We start from the raw sequence: 18377 nt of genomic DNA, 5'->3' as shown, positions 1-18377 counted from the left end.
AAGACGCTCGTTAAAACCTATCTCTTTAAACAAGCTTTTGATCATCTGCCTTAATTTCTTCTGTGGCTCGGTGTCAAATTTATCTGTTTGTCTGTAACACTGTTGTGAAGATGGTTTTACTACGTTAAAGTGCTATATAAATAAAAGTTGTTATTTGTTATATTCTTATAAATCCTGCAGGTAGTGCACATCAGGATCGGCCTCAGGGATTATGATATCATGGTCAAATTGGTTACCAACACTTACCACCAATACGCGAATAATTTTTTTAAAATTCGTAGCCAATCGTTCCAATTCTTTGTCAAATCACAAACGCCAGAGGTCACCTTGCACACATCAAGGATCACTCTGCGCCAATGCTCTTAGCCAAAAGGCCTAGAGCCACTGCACCGTTCCTGGAAGTACTGCAATACCAGGTTCGTGCCATGGAGGTGGATGGGTCAGGCCCCCCACACACCTCCGTGGAGGTGGATGGGTCAAGCCACCCCACCCACCTCCTATTTCCAAAAAAGCAAGCATATACCTTCCTGATCCAGGGAGAACCACCTTGGGGTTATGGTGGTTACTCCCCTGTCAGGTCAGTTACGCATGATCTTAGCCAAAAGGCCAATACGCGAATCATGCCCACCTGAATGTGGTATTGCCAGGACAGCCAATCCCCGTTAAGCAAATCCCAGCACGGAATGATACTAAAAAAAACTCTCTCGGTCATGGTGGGTGGGAGATGAGCTTAACAAAAGTTAAATTCCAATTCCAATTGGGGGTTAATAATTTTGGAGGGGGCGGGAGTAGGTGCATTTGCAGGACTGGAAGAGCCTACATTAAATTCCACCTCCTTAAAGAAAGTTTGTGGCGACGCAGATGTTCTGGAGAATCTGGTTGGAGATGGCCCAACGGTCCATTTGAAAGCTGTCCTGGACAAGGCCTGGTCACTATAGTCACGAGGTTGGCATGAAGTGTAACCACGGCAACGCAGCCCCTTTCGCCCCCCCGGGGGCCTGGCCTGTAGTCACATGACGACGCGAGCCGCAGCCGTTTCCCCACCCGGCCACGTGACCAGGGGCCCCGCACGCGCTCCGGGTCTGCAGGTCACGTGCCGGGGTTTGTGTACATTCGCCGCCTTGGCCGCCAGTCTGTTGGAGGAGTGCAACGACAGTAATGTTGCCGAGGCACGGCCCAACACTCGCTGCCCCCGTTATAAATAACAACTAAATAATAAACACAACTGAGCATCAACAACAAGAGGAACCGGGCTGCCGCAAACGTGAGGGGATTGCAACCCGGAAGCGGTTCGGGCGGAAGTTGTATAATCAGCTGCTGGTGATGGAAGTGGCGGCTGTTATTGTTCGGGTTTGAGAGCGAGCCGCCGGCCCCTGACACTTGGAAACCAGCGGCACCCGGTCCCGTGTGGCCGAGACACTCCACTTGTCATTAATATCTTCCCACCCACCTCCCCTCTTTAACCCGGGACACAGTGGCACCCGACTCCTTACACCCGGGACAGATCGGCAGCCGACCATTTATACCCAGGACACAGCACCCCCCGGGCTCCCTTTAGGCCCCCGGGCCACAGCACCACTTGGGCTCCCTTTACCCCCCCCCCGGGCCACAGCACCTCCCGGGCTCCCTTTACCCCCCGAGCTCCCTTTACCCGGGCCACAGCACCCCCCTCCCCCCCCCCCCCCCCGGGCTCCCTTTACCCGGGTCACAGCACCCCCCTCCTCCCCCGGGCTCCCTTTACCCCCTGGGCTACAACAGCGAGCGACTCCTACACACGGGCCTGGCGCAGGCCCCCAGCCCGGATCCGCCCGCCTCCTCCCCTGAAGCCGGGCCAATGCTGGATCTGGAAGTGGTGCCCGAGCGGTCTCTGGGGAACGAACGATGGGAATTCGCTTTAGGTAATTACAAAGGAATTTCAATACTTTTTTTTTAAAGTAACTTTTCCACATAGAAGGGGTAAATATTTTATCTCTGTGATGTATATGCAAAGGGGAGGAGAGGGGATATTGGAAGTATATGGAGAGAAGGAGTATTGTTCCTGTGAGATCTATGGAGAGGGTGTGAGCGATATTGCTCCTGTAAGGTATATGGAGAGAGGGAGATAGTGATATTGCTCCTGTAAGGTATATGGAGGGAGGGTATGAGTGATACTGTTTCTGTAAGGTGTATATGGGGCGAGGGGGTGAGGGATATTGTTCCTGTAATGTATGTGGCGAGGGGGGCGATAGTACCTTGGTGGGGAACATGGAGTGGGAGATATTTGGAACATAGGAACAGGATTAGGCCATTTAGCCCCTAAAGCCTTTCATGGCTGATCTGTGACCTACCTCCATATACCTGCCTTAATATCCTTAGTTTTTTGTTCACCAAAGGTATTATCAATCTCAGATTTAAAATTAACAATTGACCTGTTATAATTTGCGGAAGAGCGTTCCAAATTTCTGCCACCCTTTGTGTGTTTCCTAACTCCACTCCTAAAAGGCCTGGCTCCAACTTTTAGACTATGTCCAATCTGAGACTCCCCAAGTCGTGGAAATAGATTCCTATCAGTTCCCCTTAGTATCTTGAAAACTTCGATCAAATTGCCTCTTTACTTTAACCTTCTAAATTTCCAGAGAATACAACCTGATTTTGTGTAATTTAGCGCTTGGAGTCCAGGTATGGAATATTGTCCTTGTGAGTTATATGGAGGAGTTTCTAATTGGTCCTTGATCTATGGATGTAAATATAACTTTTTAAAACTTTACTGGGCTGTTGTAACGAGAGACTTGACCTCTGCTGCTAGAATTACAGTATAAATCTATTCTAACAACCTGGCATAAGACAGGCTGTATCTACTTGGGCAGTATGTCTTTTGTGGCTATAGGAGGCTGTTCCAGGCATTTAGCTGGACCTCCCTTGACCGTGGGTAACTGCAGTTTTATGCAGATTCCTCTTTTAAACGGGTGCTGTGTCTCGCTCTCTTCCCATGGAGGACATGTGTAACTTCTTGGCGGACTGGGTATAAAGCCTGCCACTTGAGAGTTGCCCATTTTCTGCTAATTACCAACAATTAATCAATGCCGGTTAAGCACTTTTTAAGACCTGTAATTTTGATTGGATAGTTTTCTGTTATCCCTGTTGTGTTGGGCTGATGTTGTAACATCCATGATGCTGGTAGTGTAATTCACTTCTTAATGAGGTGTGTGTAGCCACATGTTTAGTGATGTCTTTATCTTGGCTCCTGCGCCATTACCTGGCAGCTAATCTGTCATTGGAGATGTATTTGCCCTTCAGTAATTAGATGAAGTCATGTCTCCGGGGAAATTGAAATTCTTGTTCAGATGATTATTTGTGCATTTGAATCCGAGGAGGTGAGCACAACAGTGACCTCTGTGAAGTGGGTTCTCTTATTAAGAATTTTTGCTGCACAAGAGAATTTCAGTTACACAAAAATGTGCAGATTTTTATATCATGCTGCAACTTGGCACAATGATTTCAAGTGCAATCGTTGGGGCAAGCACCATCATGTACTCCCAGTACCCATTTCAGGCCATAACAGTGCCTTGTTAGCTAAGCATGAAGGTGTGTTGGAGCTGAAGGTTTCTAAGGTTCAAAGCTAAAGAGGCCAACCAGCTCGTTGTCCTTCTTTCTCCAAATCCCGTCCACCCATTACCCCACTACTCACTGACCTACATTGGCTCCCAGTCTGGCTACGCCTCAATTTTAAAATCCTTCCATGGCCTCGCCTCTCTGTATCTGTAATCTTCTCCAGTGCTATAAACCCTCCGATATCTGCGCTCCTCCAATCCTGGCCTCTTGCGCTTCCCTGATTTTCATCGCTCCACTATTGGCGGCCATGCCTTCAGCTGGCTATGCTCTAAGCTCTGGCAATTCCTCCCTAAACCCCTCGATCTCTCTCTCTTTTTAAGATGCTACTTAAAACCTACTTCTTTGACTTAAGCTTTTGGTCACTTGTCCTAATATCTCCTTATGTGGCTTCATGTCAAATTTTGTTTGATGTTCCTGTGAAGCAATTTGGGACTTTTACTATGTTAAAGGTGCTATATGAATGCAAGTTATTGTTTAAGGTATTTGGGTTTTTTTCAATGTTGATCTTTGCTCTGCTTGAAGCTTGAGTTGGCTGGATCAATGCACTTTCCACATACACTGAAGTAATGTATGGTGCTGGGAAGAAAATGAAAGTGCCACATACACACAGTTTCTCTTGGTGCAGCTGTTAAACTAGCTGGTTGGGACTGCAATAGTAGCCTGCATTAGTAAACATGTGTTCACTTCCTCCTTTCTAGTAAACAACTATTTTTGTATTTACTCCGTTTGTTGAATTGAGAAAATTTGCTTTAAAATATTAACTTCTCTCGCTGTGACATTGCAAGCAGTACGTGATAAAATCTAGTTTCTTGTGTCAAAATGTTTTATTGAAGTATCTGGCAAACTCATCGACAAGAACATGGGATGTTGACTCTTGAATTTCGTGCCCCCTTTGTATTACCGATCACTTGCTGTCTGATGCTCAAAGCGCTGAGCTGTCCAGTATGTTGAGGGTGGAGCAAAGTATAATTTCCCTGTTCTTTGAGGTGCTTTGGGCTTGATGGAGAGGATGTGCTGAAATGATTGATCAGGTGAAATGCACACACTCTTTGTAAGGAAAATGGGACCAGACCTTTTAGATACTGTGATTTGTGCATCATCGTCATCATAGGCAGTCCCTCGGACTCGAGGAGGACTTGCTTCCATTCCCAAAGTGAGTTCTTTGATGGCTGAACAGTCCAATATGAGAGCCACAGACATTGGTCGAGGGAAGAGGTCGGTGGGGCTGGTTTGCCACGTGCTCCTTCCGCTGCCTGTGCTTGGCCTCTTCATGCTCTTTGCGCTGAGACTCAGAGCTTGACGCCCTCCCGGATGGACTTTCTCCACCTTGGGCGGTCTGCGGCCAGGGTCTCCCAGGTGTCAGTGGTGATGTCGCACTTTACCAGGGAGGCTTTGAGGGTGTCCTTATAACGTTTCTGCTGTCCACCTTTGGCTCGTTTACCATGAAGGAGCTCCGCATAAAGCATTTGCTTGGGGAGTCTCGTATCTGGCATGCGTACTATGTGGCCTGCCCAGCGAAGCTGATCGAGTGTGGTCAGTGCTTCAATACTGGGGATGTTAGCCTGGTCGAGGACACTGATGTTGGGAGAGCAATGCTATGTGTGGCCAGATGTTTTGGTACTGGTCTCATTCCATGTTGTACGTGGTTTATGCTGTTGCCCTTCTGTGAAGTTTGGGTGGGAAATCATTATGATCCATAAAATTACCAGCAGTTTTTCTGATAGGTTTATATAACCATATTGATCTGACACCCATTAAATGTGATGTTATTGCAGTGTAATGATCCAACTTGATTTTTTTTTGTACTTTTTTTTATTGATTTTTTTTTCCCAAGGGAAATAAGTTCTGCCTGGACTAGTGCTTTTGCTGTTGAGATTGGCAGGCTGCCTGCTCTCACCTTCCTGCTGATGCAATCCCCACTGCTTATAGCAGGAGGGTTCACGCATGTGCGATTTGCTGGTTTATACTCAATGGCCATGTTAATGACCCGGTACCAGAGGCCTCGGGACCCGCTGCTGATACCCAACACCAGACAGCCGGTCAGCACAACCCTGTTTCTCTCGTTCACTTACCTGCAGCTTGTCCAGCTCACCTCCAGAACCATTCCAGTAGAGTTGGCAGCTACAGGTATTGGTTATTTCTGGGCATGGTTGGGTGCTGCTAGCAATAGAGAATAGAGTCCACTAACCATAGTTTGGTAGCACTATAGGAATGTTGTTGCTCATCAGCACCCACAACTCCCTGCACGAACCTCCTTACTCCTGGACCTTAGTCTCCGCAGCACCAACCTCACCCTGGCCACGGATATCCGGAAACTGGAGGAGCAGAAAGCAGGACAGCCATTTAAAAGCCCAAACACTCAATTCGGGCACAACATTTTGGCTGTTGGGGTGGTTGTGCAAGAAGTATTCTATTCATTAAATATAAATGTATTTTAAAAAAGCATGTATTAGTTTTTCATGTGTACTTCACTCATGATAGCACAGACAAGTGAGTACAGCTGATCCTGCTCGAAATAAATGGAGCACTTGAGATGCTATAACCGGCAACTTTGAAATTGATGATAATGCAAATGGACAACTATTACTGCCTTTTGGCCAATCTAAGAGACACTCTGATTTAAACGTGGCTGTTTTAAGTGGTGGGGACTGTACCAGCTTTGGCCAACTGCTAAAAATAAGTTGGCTGGCTGGACTCTTGTATTTTTCCCAGCCCCCACCTGGGAGATGTTCTAGCTTTTCTCCAGCATTCTCTCCTTGCCCTTTGAACCGGGCTTTGTAGAATTTTGATTGGAATTTGAACAGAGTGGGAATGGAAGCTGCATCCTTGCACTCCAATGCCCTGAACAGCAATGCTTCAGTTCTTACTCCTGCGATGGAGACTGTTAGAATCCTGAATGTGCTAGTTGTGAGCCTCAGGAGAATGTCTATGATCGTATCCTGTTGGTGGTAAATTAAGTTAATTTAATTTTCAATTATATTTGCTTTTTATTGATCGCTTAATGACACAAAAATGAAGTAATAAATTATAACCCAAAATGTAATAGCTGCGGATATGAATGTTCAGTGTTTAACACAGCAAGTGCACAGTAATTCGCAGTGCATTGTAACCCATACACAAGTACTAAGTCTTGTATCCGTGTTGGGTTTAAATGTCAGTGAAGGCTCCCATCTGCAGCTGTAATTGTTTCCCTTTTTAAAATCTCAGTTGCCTGCCACAAAGACTGTGACTGATCCCCAAGCCATGCTAAGTTAGCTGATCACAGACAGGACAGCGGTGGAGATGCTACATTTGACCTAGCACCCCATGCAAGGAAGGTGGAAAAAAAAAAATCAGCCACAATTACAGCTCTAGATTGTTCAGCAATCCCTTCTGAAAGTGCACGTGTGGACAATGACACAGCAGGATGAAGCCCGACTGCAAGGACAATATGGTCAGTTTGCAGGTGCATAATGAGCACATGCAAGATACTGGAAGGTGACCATTGGCTGTGGAGTTGTATGTAACACCGATTTATGAGGAGAGGATGGAAAAAGGAGGGTCGGTGGGTGGGTGGGGAGGGGAAGGTTAAAAACTCAGTTGGACGGTTGGGGAATGTAGTTTGTTTGCACACTGTCCTTTCATCTGTAGAACCTGGATTAATATTCCAGCTAATACAGGTTGAACCTCTTATCTGGCACCCTCAGGACCTGGCCTGTGCCGAATAAGGGATTTTGCCGGACGAGGGGCTGTCACGTTAAATTGGATGGCACAGATACTGAGCAAGGGGACCTTGGGGCTGGGAGTGTTGCAGATCGTTGGGGGGGGGGGGGGTGGATCCTGGGATTAGGCCAGCGATTGTGGGAGTTGGCAGCGAGGAAGGACTTCAATTTGTTCATGTTGGAGTTCTGTGCATGCGCCACTTGGTGCCAGATGAGGGGTGGTGCTGGATAAGGGAGCTCTGGATAAGGGAGGTTCAACCTTTAGAAAGAATTGTATAGCGCATTTCACAATTTCAGGACATCCCAAAGCGCTTTACAGCCAATGCAGTACTTCTGAGGTGTAGTCACTGTTGTAATGTAGGAAACAACTGTTGTGATAGTTGTCTCTCCATGCCAGTGGTGAGATGTTGCATGCTGTCTTGATCCAATTCCTTGTGGGAGCAAGTCCACAACACAGTTCGTTCAACATTGGCATTAAATTGGGAGCCTTGTTCACCACAATGAGCTGGTGTGGGAAAGGAAAATGTTTCACTGGTGCACTTGGGTGGGTGGGGGTTCAGTTTGCAACTAACTGTCCTGTACATAACCTGGGAGTGCTCGCTACTGAAACTGGGTGCTCGGAGTGGAAAGTGTGCTGTTCCTCAACACTGATAACACTCAAAAGTTAAAATAATAGTTCTCATTCAGTGCCTGATGATGGATACGCTATTTGTATTGTGAAATCTGTTATCAACAAATGACATAATCTGATTAAAAGCAGTCTAGGTATTTTAAAATTGAAGCTGATTTCAGAAATGCTGTGATTGTGGTAATTTTCCTAACAAGTGTTCTGAGTTTTGTAACCTTCAAGTATATTATTAACTTGCTGTCCATAACCCTTTTTTTTAAACCTATTCTCGCCCCTTTCCTATTTATCCCCTTAATGTGTTTATTTTGGTCCCCCTTTATAATGTGATATATCCTGTATTTCACCCTGCACAGCTCCTTGATGTCGCCCAGTGCTGCTGTGCCAACTGTTTACTGGGTTTGAGAGAGAAGAGAGGCTTGCAATGATCCCCGCCCTCTGATCTTTGTCTCTTTCTGGCTGAACATTAGTTCAACATAATGTGACCATTTTGATTTTGAGCAACTTTCTGGTAGTTAGAAATGTGTCCCGATGGAAAGACCTGGTTCCAAACTGATTTTTTTGTGTTGTCTGTCTTTCTCAGGGATGCCATTGGCTCAGGCTGTTGCTATTCTCCAAAAGCACTGTCGCATCATCAAAAATGTGCAAGTTCTCTACAGCGAGCAGGTGAGTGAGACCCGACCTATACACTTGCTGTGGGATCAACATTTGTTTCGAGTCCGTTTTAGTGTTTAACACTCACTAATCGGTATGTCAGTTAAAGAAGAGAAAAACAGTAATGATATTGCAACATTTGCTCTGGTTATTGATCACTAATCTGCATTCACTGGCCAGGGTCTCTGACTGCTTGTATATGTCTGGATGACCCTGGAATATTGGTATGCCGTGTCTACCAGATTACTGGAAGCCTTCTGTGACCGATGGCCACCACATGATAATTGATTATTTATTGCACTTGATTTCACAATAATAGTTTGTAACTGTTTATGCCCTCCCCTTTTTCTAAAGTAGCTGTGGTGTCCTCCCCTCCAAGTAGATGTGCTTGGTGATTGTTTTGGTAGGAGCAGGTCCTGCCATTAGTAGGATCAGCCCTCAGTCTCTTGCTAAGGCCCTGTTAAGTTATTCTGAAGTAAACAATGAATGCTATGGAGGCCCGGTCGTTTCCCAGCGTGGATAGGAATCTGTTCTATGGGAGACAAAGGGAAACTAGTGTGAAACTGTTTTGTCTGCGGTCTGAGGGTAGGAGGCAATGGAGATGACATTCTTGATTGTCCCCATGATGCCTTACTAATGGAGTTGCTTGTCAGAGTAGAGAAATGCTGTATTTTGTATTTAAAAGATTGATATTTCCAATTACATTCAGGATGTCCGAGGTTAGCAACTATGCATAAGGAAGCTTCGTTGTAGGCTGCTTTCCTGGCTTGTCTCCATAAGGATTCGGCTGGAAGGTGTTTAATTTGCTGGCTGACTGCCCAGTAGGTCTTCAGTTGAACTTGTTTAAACTTTTCACTCGCTCGATGAGCTGCTTAAATTGAGATTTTGGTCTTTTTTTTTTAAACCGCAGCAGTTGAAATAAAATCAGAAAATGTTGAAAATGCAGAGGAGACCCATCAGCATCTGAGAAGATCGTTTCAGTAGGGACCCTTCTGAGTTTTGGCAAAAGGTCTACCCCTGAAACATTGGCTTTTCTCTCTTCAGTTGCAGGTGGATGTGCTATATGCATTTCTAGCAATTTTTTTGCGTTGAGCCTTTGCCATCTACTGTATTTAATAATGAAGATCTTTCAAGCATGGAACCTCCTCTTCTCCATTTCCTTTTTCCCTCCCTTTTCTTCAAGGTGCTGAAGCATTGTTCCATATGCCAGCTGTCCTTCAACACCTTGTCTAAATGGCCATTCTTCCTGAGAGGCTGTTTTGACTGTGAGGGATGTGACAGCTGAGCCCAATCCTCTCCTTGCCTGGTGTCCAGACACATGCACTTGGGATGAAAACAGCCCTTTTGTCATTAAATTAGAAATAAAATCAGTATTGTAAAGTCTTTAAATAACTTGGTTTAAAATGCAAACTGATTTCCTTTTGAACAACTTCAAAATCGATAACTGGAGATGAATTGGCTATGGGACTAGGCTAGATTTGATCTGTCATTCAGCGAATTTGTAGAAGCTTTGTTCCATGTGTTAATCAAGTTGTATGTGGTTGAGGCATTAATAGATATAGATATGCTCATGCACAAAATGCATTCTTGTCACTTTATTGGATTTTTATTGAGAGCTGGGTAGAGCCAACACCAAGGATGTGTACACTGCAGGGCTACGAATTTAAGGCTGTTGAGCAGGACAAATGAAGTAATGTTCACGAGCAGTGCCATAAGGGTTTTGCAAAAGCAAATAGAATGCATGGGTGTATTTCGAGGACCATTAAATACAAAACATAAAATATTATACAGTCCTGGTACAAGACCTTAGTTAAGGCTCATTTAGAATGCAGGCTAGCATTGATTGCCTCACATGGTGAGGCCCTGGCATAGGTTCAGAGGAGGGCCAGTAGATTGATACTACAATAAATAATTGCTGTTATATAACCTTGAAAAACAGCCCAAGGTACTTCACAGATGCGTAATCGGACACGCATCAATATTTGAAGGGAGTGATGAAACATTTGGTGAAAGAGGTATGTTTTAACAAGGGCCCTAAAGGAGGAGTGTTGGAGCGGTTTAGAGAGGGACCTCCAGAGCTTGGGGCCTAGATGGCTGAAGGCACAGCTACCAATGCTAATGCAAAATGAGTAGGGGATACACAAGAGCCCAGAGCTAGAAGAACAGAGTTGTTGGAGTGTTGTAGGTAACAGATAGAGTGGGGTGAGGCCATGGAGAGATTTAAACACTAGGATGAGAATTTTAAGTTTGAGGCTTTGGGGGACCAGGAGCTGTTGTAGGCCAGCGAGCACAGGGGTGATGCAGGAATAGGACTTAGTGCAAATTAGGATATAGACAGCAAAGATTTGGATGTTACTTTATGATGGTTGGAAGATGAGTGGCCCAGTTACTATGTTAGGCTTGGAGAGAGTGGGGCCTCTTTACTCTACTCTAGAAAAGCGTAGATATTGAGGCGTATTAATGGAAGGATTCGATTCAGTCCATGTGTATAGGTTAGGAAGGACGAGGGGATATGACTATGTTACAAAGCATAGAACTAGGTTAAGTGTCTTTAGCACTAGTTGCTGGCTTGTGCACTGAGTGCAGATTAGCACAAACATTCAGAACAGGAAGAGATGACAAGTTCCTATCTGTGGCCGACATCACTATGAATAAAAGGTAGGTGGGATATTGGAGGTTATTTCTTCTGGTCTCTTGGAACTTCCCAGAGTTTTTCCTGCTAAATTGGCCTAGGTTTTATTTTTCTCTCTTTTTTTTTTCCCCCCTCCCCCAGAAGATTGCATGACTGACTGGTGGGATGGGGCAATGTGCAGATAGATGTCATGGTGTGTGTAAATTACAGTGACCGTATGGGACAACCTTGATGTACCAGCTGGTCTTTTCTTGTCTGTCTTTTTCATATGTTGCTTATGTTTAGATTTTAGTTAAGGCTCCATGCGGTGGGCAAGAATTTTGCGTCACTTGCATTAAAACATTTCTCAAATCTTGTAGATTGAGACTATGTAAGAAATATATTGTAAATATGCTCATCTCCCTCTAACATCGCCCGTCTCCGACCCTGCCAAAGCTCATCTCCTGCTGAGGCCGTCATCAATGCAATTGTTACCTCTAGACTCAACGATTCCAATGCTTTCCTGGCCAGCCTCCCATTTTCCACCCTTCATAAAATTGAGCTTGTCCAAAACTCTGCTGCCCGTATACTAACTCTCACCATGTCCTGTTCACCCATCACCCTTGTGCTCATGGACCTTCATTGGATCCCACTCTAGCAACACCTCAATTTAAAAAAAATTATCATCCTTGTTGCCAAATCCCTCCATGGCCTCGCCTCTCCGTCTCTGCAACCTCCTCCAGACCTACAAACTCCAAGATCTCTGCTACTCCAATTCTGCCTGATTTTAATTGCTTCATCATTGGTGTCTGTGCCTTCAACTGCTGAGGTTCTCTGCTTTGGAATTCACTCCCTCGACCTATCTAGCCCTCGCTCCTCCTTTAAGAAGTTCCTTAAAAGCTTTTGGTCACCTACCCTAATATCTCCTTGTGTGGCTGGCTCACTGTCAAATTTTGTTGGTGCTTCTGCACCTTGGGATGTTTCACAATTGCTAAAGGTGTGATATAAATGCTAGTTGTTGGGATATTTCTAAGCTCTTGTGGACTGATTATACTATCTATCGTTTTCTATTTGTGCTATCTGTATCATGCTATGTATTACTGCTCCTGCCTCCTGCCACCCCTCTTTCTCTAGCCCTATGAGCATAACCCTCTTCTTTTCTCCTTCATGTACTTATCTAACTTGGCCTTAAATGCACCTGTTCTATGATCCTCAGTTCCACTCTCTTGGAAAATAAGTTTTTCTGGAATTCCTTATTGGATTTATTAGTGACCATCTTGTATTTATGACTCCTAGGGCTAGACTTTCCTCTTCATTTACGGCGGTTTTCTCGGCGGTACTGCTCGTTTTCAACGGAAAACCATCCGCCGAAAGTTTCCACTTCATTTTTTAGGGTTCCACCCAATTTGCTCAGGATCGCTTTTAACCGCCGAGAATCTACGTGTAAGATCCATTTTCTCGCTGGGTGCTATTTTTTCCCTTTTTTAATACAATTTTTCGCCAGTGTTATTTGAAGAATCTTAGTGATCTTTTTGGGTGGCAATCCAGCGGTGGCAGACTTTAGGGAAAGTCTAGCCCCTAGAGTTAGTACAGTCGTTCGGGTGCTGCAATTGGCCTGGGGCGTGCTGGGCTAGGAGGAAGAAAGTTGGCCCCAAATCTTGGTTCAGGCACTTTTTCAACTTCTGGTAGAAATTGCTTGTGTGTATGGATGGCAGGATTGGACTCTGAAGTCAATTACTGACTATCTGGGCTCATAAATGAAGAATACCTCCTTTTGTGAAGTATTGGAGGGGTGTTGTCACCTGTGGAACTGTACCACAGCAACAGGTGGTACCTACTTGAGAGGAGGGAGGAAAAATAAAAATAACTTTCCTAAATGTATCTGTTCTGAATGTATTCATAACTTCAGCCTGCCTGAAAATTGCAAGTTACTTTACCAACAGCTCAAAAACAGCTGAATGGCGGTTTTCAGTAATTGAGGGTTGGTCAAAATGGGAATCAACATTGTAATCTCCCATTTGTAATGCCACTGAATTCCTTTGGTTTGTCCACTCTTTGGGCCCAAGTTTCCACATGATAAAAAACGGGCGCCCCTCCGAGCTGGGCGCCCGTTTTTCGCGCCTAAAACGGCACTGGAAAAAAAACGCGCGATTCTGGAGAGCCCAGCAGCTCCTTGTCTGTTTGGCATGGTGCCCAGGAGGGTGGAGCCTACACTCGCGCCAATTTTGTAAGTGGGAGGGGGCGGGTACTATTTAAATTCGTTTTTTTCCTGCTGGCAACGCTGCGCGTGCGCGTTGGAGCGTTCGCGCACGCGCAGTGTGAAGGAAACATTGGCACTCGGCCATTTTTGTAGTTCTTTGTAGCTGTTTAGTTTTTGAAAATTTTTTAATAAAAGCACATTGCCATCAGCACTGAGAAGGCTGCAGGAAGCCTCAGAAAGTTGAGGCAGCCATTTCCCGACGACCTCTCCCTTTTGCCGTCGGGAAATGGCTCCTCAATTTTTGAGGCTTCCTGCAGCCTTCTGTCTCCTTCCCTCCCTCCTGCCGTCTGGAACCCCCCCCGCCCCCCCCGGCGGTCGGTCGGTTCCCTCCCGCCCGGCCGTCTGGAACGGCTTCCTTCCTCCCCCCAACTCCCCCCGGCGTTCGGGAACGGCTGCCTCGTTTTGTGAGGCTTGCTGCAGCATTCTCCGTGGCTGAAGCACTTTCACACAGGTAGGAAGATAGTTTATTTAATTTTTTCTTTGCTTATAAATTTTTATTCAGGTTGGATTTATTGGTATAATATTTGTATAAGTATAAATAAGGATTTATTGTAGAATTTAATGACTTCCCTTCCCCCTTCCCCCCCAACCTCGTTCTGGACTCCTAATTTGTAACCTGCGCCTGATTTTTTAATCTGTAGAACAGGTTTTTTCAGTTCTACAAAAATCTTCACTTGCTCCATTCTAAGTTAGTTTGGAGTACGTTTTCACTGTGGAAACTTTCAAATCAGGTGTCAGTGGCCGGACACGCCCCCTTTTGAAGAAAAAATTCCGTTCCAAAGTGGAACTGTTCTACCTGACTAGAACTGCAGAAAAAAAAATGTGGAGAATTGCGATTTCTAAGATAGTCCGTTCTCCACCAGTTGCTCCTAAAAATCAGGCGCAAATCATGTGGAAACTTGGGCCCATAATGTTAAATGTCCAGCCAATTCAGTGCACTGGCTGTCATATCAAACGGCATACTGTACTGGACATCCTGACTGTTGTGCCAAAAACCTGTGCACCAGAGCTAATCACTCCCCTAGCCAAGCTATTCTAGTACAGCTATGACCCTGGCATCTACCTGACAATATGAAAGATTGCTCAATATATCCAATCCACAAAATAACAGTAAATCTAATATGGCAAATTACTGCCCAACTGCCCTGTTCCATTTGCCACTCTTGCCCATTTCACCATCTCCATACTCTCTTGTAGCTTCCTTTGGTCCTCAATTATTTATCCTGCTTTCAATTTTATTATTGTCTGCAAATATGGACACCTACAGCCCTATATCCAAATCATAGATGTACACAGTGAACCTAAGCAGTCCCAAAACAGAACCCTTTGTGACGCTGCTACCCACTTTCACTCATGAGAAATTACCCTTGGCTCCTAATCTGTTTCTTCCCTTCTAATCAATTTTTGATCCAATGTGTTACCCTTCCCTTAATTCAATTACTCCTTAATCTATAATAGTCTCCTGTGTAGCACTGTCAAAGCCATTCTGAAAGTCCTTGTACACCATATCCACTGTAATTCCCCTATCCACCATATCTATCACAAAGAATTCCATCAAGTTTATCCAGCATGATTCGCACCACAAGTGCCAGGTAATGACCATTTTGAACAAGGGAAAGCCAAACCATCTCTCCTTGACCTCCAACAACACTGCCATTGCCAAGCCTGTCATCATCAACATCTTGGGGGGGCCACCCTGACCAGAAACTTAACTGGACCAGCCGTATCAACACAGACGAGAGAAGGGCAGAAGCTCCAATGAGTACCTCTTCCTAATGTCTCAAAACCTCTCCACTTCTATAAGGCTCAAGTCAGGAGTGTCAGAGAATACTCTCCACTTGCCTGGGTGGGTGCAGCCGCAACAACTTTCGAATTCTTGACATCATCCAAGAAGTTTGCTTGATTTGATTTCCCTGCCGTTAGTTAAATCCACCTTCTCCATTGCCGGCACACTGTGGTTGGAGTATGTACAATCTATTGGATGCACTACAGCAACTCGCCAACAATGTTCACTGTAAGCTGTGCTTAATTCTGCACTGCCTGTTTTAATGGTCCCTTTTAAATTTCTGTGCATGCGTGGTATTTACAATGTAAAAGCTGGTGAGTGGCCTGCACGGGACCTTTCAGATTACTGTGTGGCCGCACGTGCGCAGCTTAGCGGGAATATTGCTCACTAAGGTTATTTCATCAGCACCTCCCTCTCCTGTGACCTCGACCATCAAAGAGGGCAAGAACAGCTATCATGGGAACATCAACTCTAACTTCCTCTCCTAGTCACACGCCATCCTGATGGGTCGGTATCCTGAAAGTCCCTACCCAATATCCTTGTGGGAGCACCATCTGTGCAAGGAGAACTTTCTCAGTATCTGGGGATTGGGAATAAATGCAACCTTGCCAGCATTGCCCACATCAGAAAACCAAATACAAAAAGAAACACCGATTTATACAGTAGTGCAAGTAGGATCAGAGATTTGTGCTGTGATGCTTTTTATAGGTCATTTTTGAAGCCCTTATATTTTAATGAGTATGATCGTTCATTGGCAATTCATTCCCCATGGTTGTGTAAAACAACATTAACACGGCTCTTTGCATCTTATACAATAAATGCTGTGTATGCTGTTGTCACTGTTGATTTTTTAATGGGATGTCTCTTTCTTTGCAGTTGCCACTCAGCCATGACCTCATCCTTAATCTGACTCAGGACGGAATCAAACTACTTTTTGACGCTTATAGTCAGAGACTAAAGGTCAGAGACGTGCTTAAGCCTTGTTTTCCTATAAAACAGTTAATACACTTTATATTTAAAAAAATAATTAATTTTAATATCAAATATTGAGATGTTTTGACGTGACAAGGCACTAGAAATGTTATAATATACCAGTTGATCTCCCTTGGCACTGCATATGAGAAGTAAAGACCAAGATGTAATCTTCAGTTTAAGGGGTAGGGAATAATTGGACCAGAGTGCACGGATATAATTCAGTCATTGTTTTAAAGTCTATCCTTATTTTTATATAATACTTTTTATATTTATAGTGAAATAGCAAAATGTATGGAAATTTGGAAAGCAAAGAAGTAGAATTGATTAGAGCATAGGAATTGCTCTGCAGTATGAGCTGAGGGGCTGACAAATGCATGGCTGATGTGTTATAGCACCACCACTGACAGGAGGCTGCAATTACAGCGTGACAAGTTTACATGGGCAGTTTCCATTGTAATCATGTACTTCGGAATTTATAATGGGAAAAGTTGTGCCCAGAAGCAAGATTTTTAATGCAGATTTTATAGATGTAGTGACGTAATTCAATTAGAGCAACTGAAAATTTTGCTGCAATGCTCAAGCATCATACAAGTCCGATTCTTGACTAAACTATATATCCTTGGTAGAATGGCGCACACTCTGGTGCAGAGTGTCACCATATGTGCAGTGTTTTGATATTAGTCATGTTGTCCTTGCTGTACTAATAAAGTTGAAAGCCATAAGTTTTTACTGTGATTATAAGGGGTCATTTTTAATCTTCCAGTTCCTGCGGTTTGGTTTTCTATCGGGTTTTTAAGTGCAGGGGTCTAACTTTCCTAAGGGGGCTTCCTGTTAATGAATATTTCTCCCTTTGGTGATGATCTAAGCATCCAGGAAAGCTTCCATTTTCAAAGCTTTCAATGCTGAAAATAAATTATGGAAACATTTAAGTTTCTTTTTATGTTGAAATGACACTTGCAAAAAATTCTATTTAAAGTGTGAATTAAGGTTTTTGACTAGTTAAACTAAAGCTTTTAAACTTTTGTTAGGCCTGTGTTGGTTGCCAAAGAACCCACTGAACAATTTTTGCTTAAAGGCTTTCTAAATGTTGTTTCTCAAATTACAGTTTCACAGAATCATGGAATAAATACAGCACAGAAGGAGGCCATTAGGCCCATAGCACCTGTGCCAACCCTTTGAAAGATTATCCAATTAGTCCCACTCCCCGGCTCTGACCTCATAGCCCTGTAAATTTTTTCCCTTCAAGTATTCATCTAATTCAATGATATAGAAAGGAAAAGGGTTGAGGTCCTACAGTCAGAGTTTCAGGAGCTAGGGAGGTAATTTAAAACGCAGGAACTCAAAGGATTGCTCCCAGTGCCAAGTGTGAGTAAGTACAGGAATAGTTGGATAAAACCAGTTAACATGTGGCTGGAGAAATGGTGCAGGAGGTAGGACTTCAGATTCCTGAGGCATTGGGACCAGATCTCAGACAGAAGAGACCTGTTCAAGATGGACGGGTTGCACCTCAACGGAGCTGGGACCAGTGTCCTCACGGGAAGGTTAACTACTGCTATGGAGGAGGGTTTGAGCTAATTTGGCAGGGGTATAGGCACCAGGATGAAGCATTAGAGAGAGAGAAACATGCTGCACAGAGGACCGGGAGAGGCAAATAGCACTAGAGTAAAGAATAGTTCAGAAATTGCAGGGATCAGACAGGGCAAATGTGAAGCAGTCTAAGGTGGGTTTGGATGTATGTAAATCTGCTGAGCTGAGGGCACAGATCGACACGTGGAAGTATGATGTAGCTATTTCTGAAACATGGCTGAAAGAAGGGCAGGAATGATAGCTCAACATTCCTGGTTACAGGGTTTTCAGACAAGATTGGGGGGCGGGGGGCGCAAAGTCGGCACGCTTGAGATCAGTGCACTGACAAAACTGCTTGTGGAAAATCTAGCCCTTTATAACAAAAGAGGAGCTATTACACTACAGGGTATATATTACCGGCCACCAAATAGTGCGAAGGAGATAGCTACAGGGTATATACTACAGGCCACCAAATAGTGCGAAGGAGATAGCTACAGGGTATATACTACAGGCCACCAAATAGTGCGAAGGAGATAGAGGAGCAAATCTTCAGGCAAATTAGAGAAAGATGCAAGAACTGCAGAATTGTGATAATGGAGGATTTCAAT

The 18377-nt window shown here is 44.5% G+C and overlaps 1 protein-coding gene across 1 annotated transcript in view; it reads left to right on the top strand.

Moving 5' to 3' along the window:
• The first annotated feature begins 1107 nt into the window (after positions 1 to 1107).
• phaf1 (phagosome assembly factor 1) overlaps positions 1108 to 18377 on the top strand; it is an 84935-nt gene continuing 67665 nt past the window's right edge. The window contains exons 1-3 of the mRNA XM_070897855.1: positions 1108 to 1898; positions 8501 to 8583; positions 16105 to 16188. Coding sequence (XP_070753956.1) covers positions 1835 to 1898; positions 8501 to 8583; positions 16105 to 16188 — 231 coding nt within the window. The 5' untranslated portion in view covers positions 1108 to 1834. The remainder of the gene's footprint in view (positions 1899 to 8500; positions 8584 to 16104; positions 16189 to 18377) is intronic.

Source organism: Pristiophorus japonicus, chromosome 13, assembly GCF_044704955.1.
Source record: "Pristiophorus japonicus isolate sPriJap1 chromosome 13, sPriJap1.hap1, whole genome shotgun sequence".
Lineage (NCBI taxonomy): Eukaryota > Metazoa > Chordata > Chondrichthyes > Pristiophoridae > Pristiophorus > Pristiophorus japonicus.
This window is presented reverse-complemented; position numbering and strand designations above follow the sequence as displayed.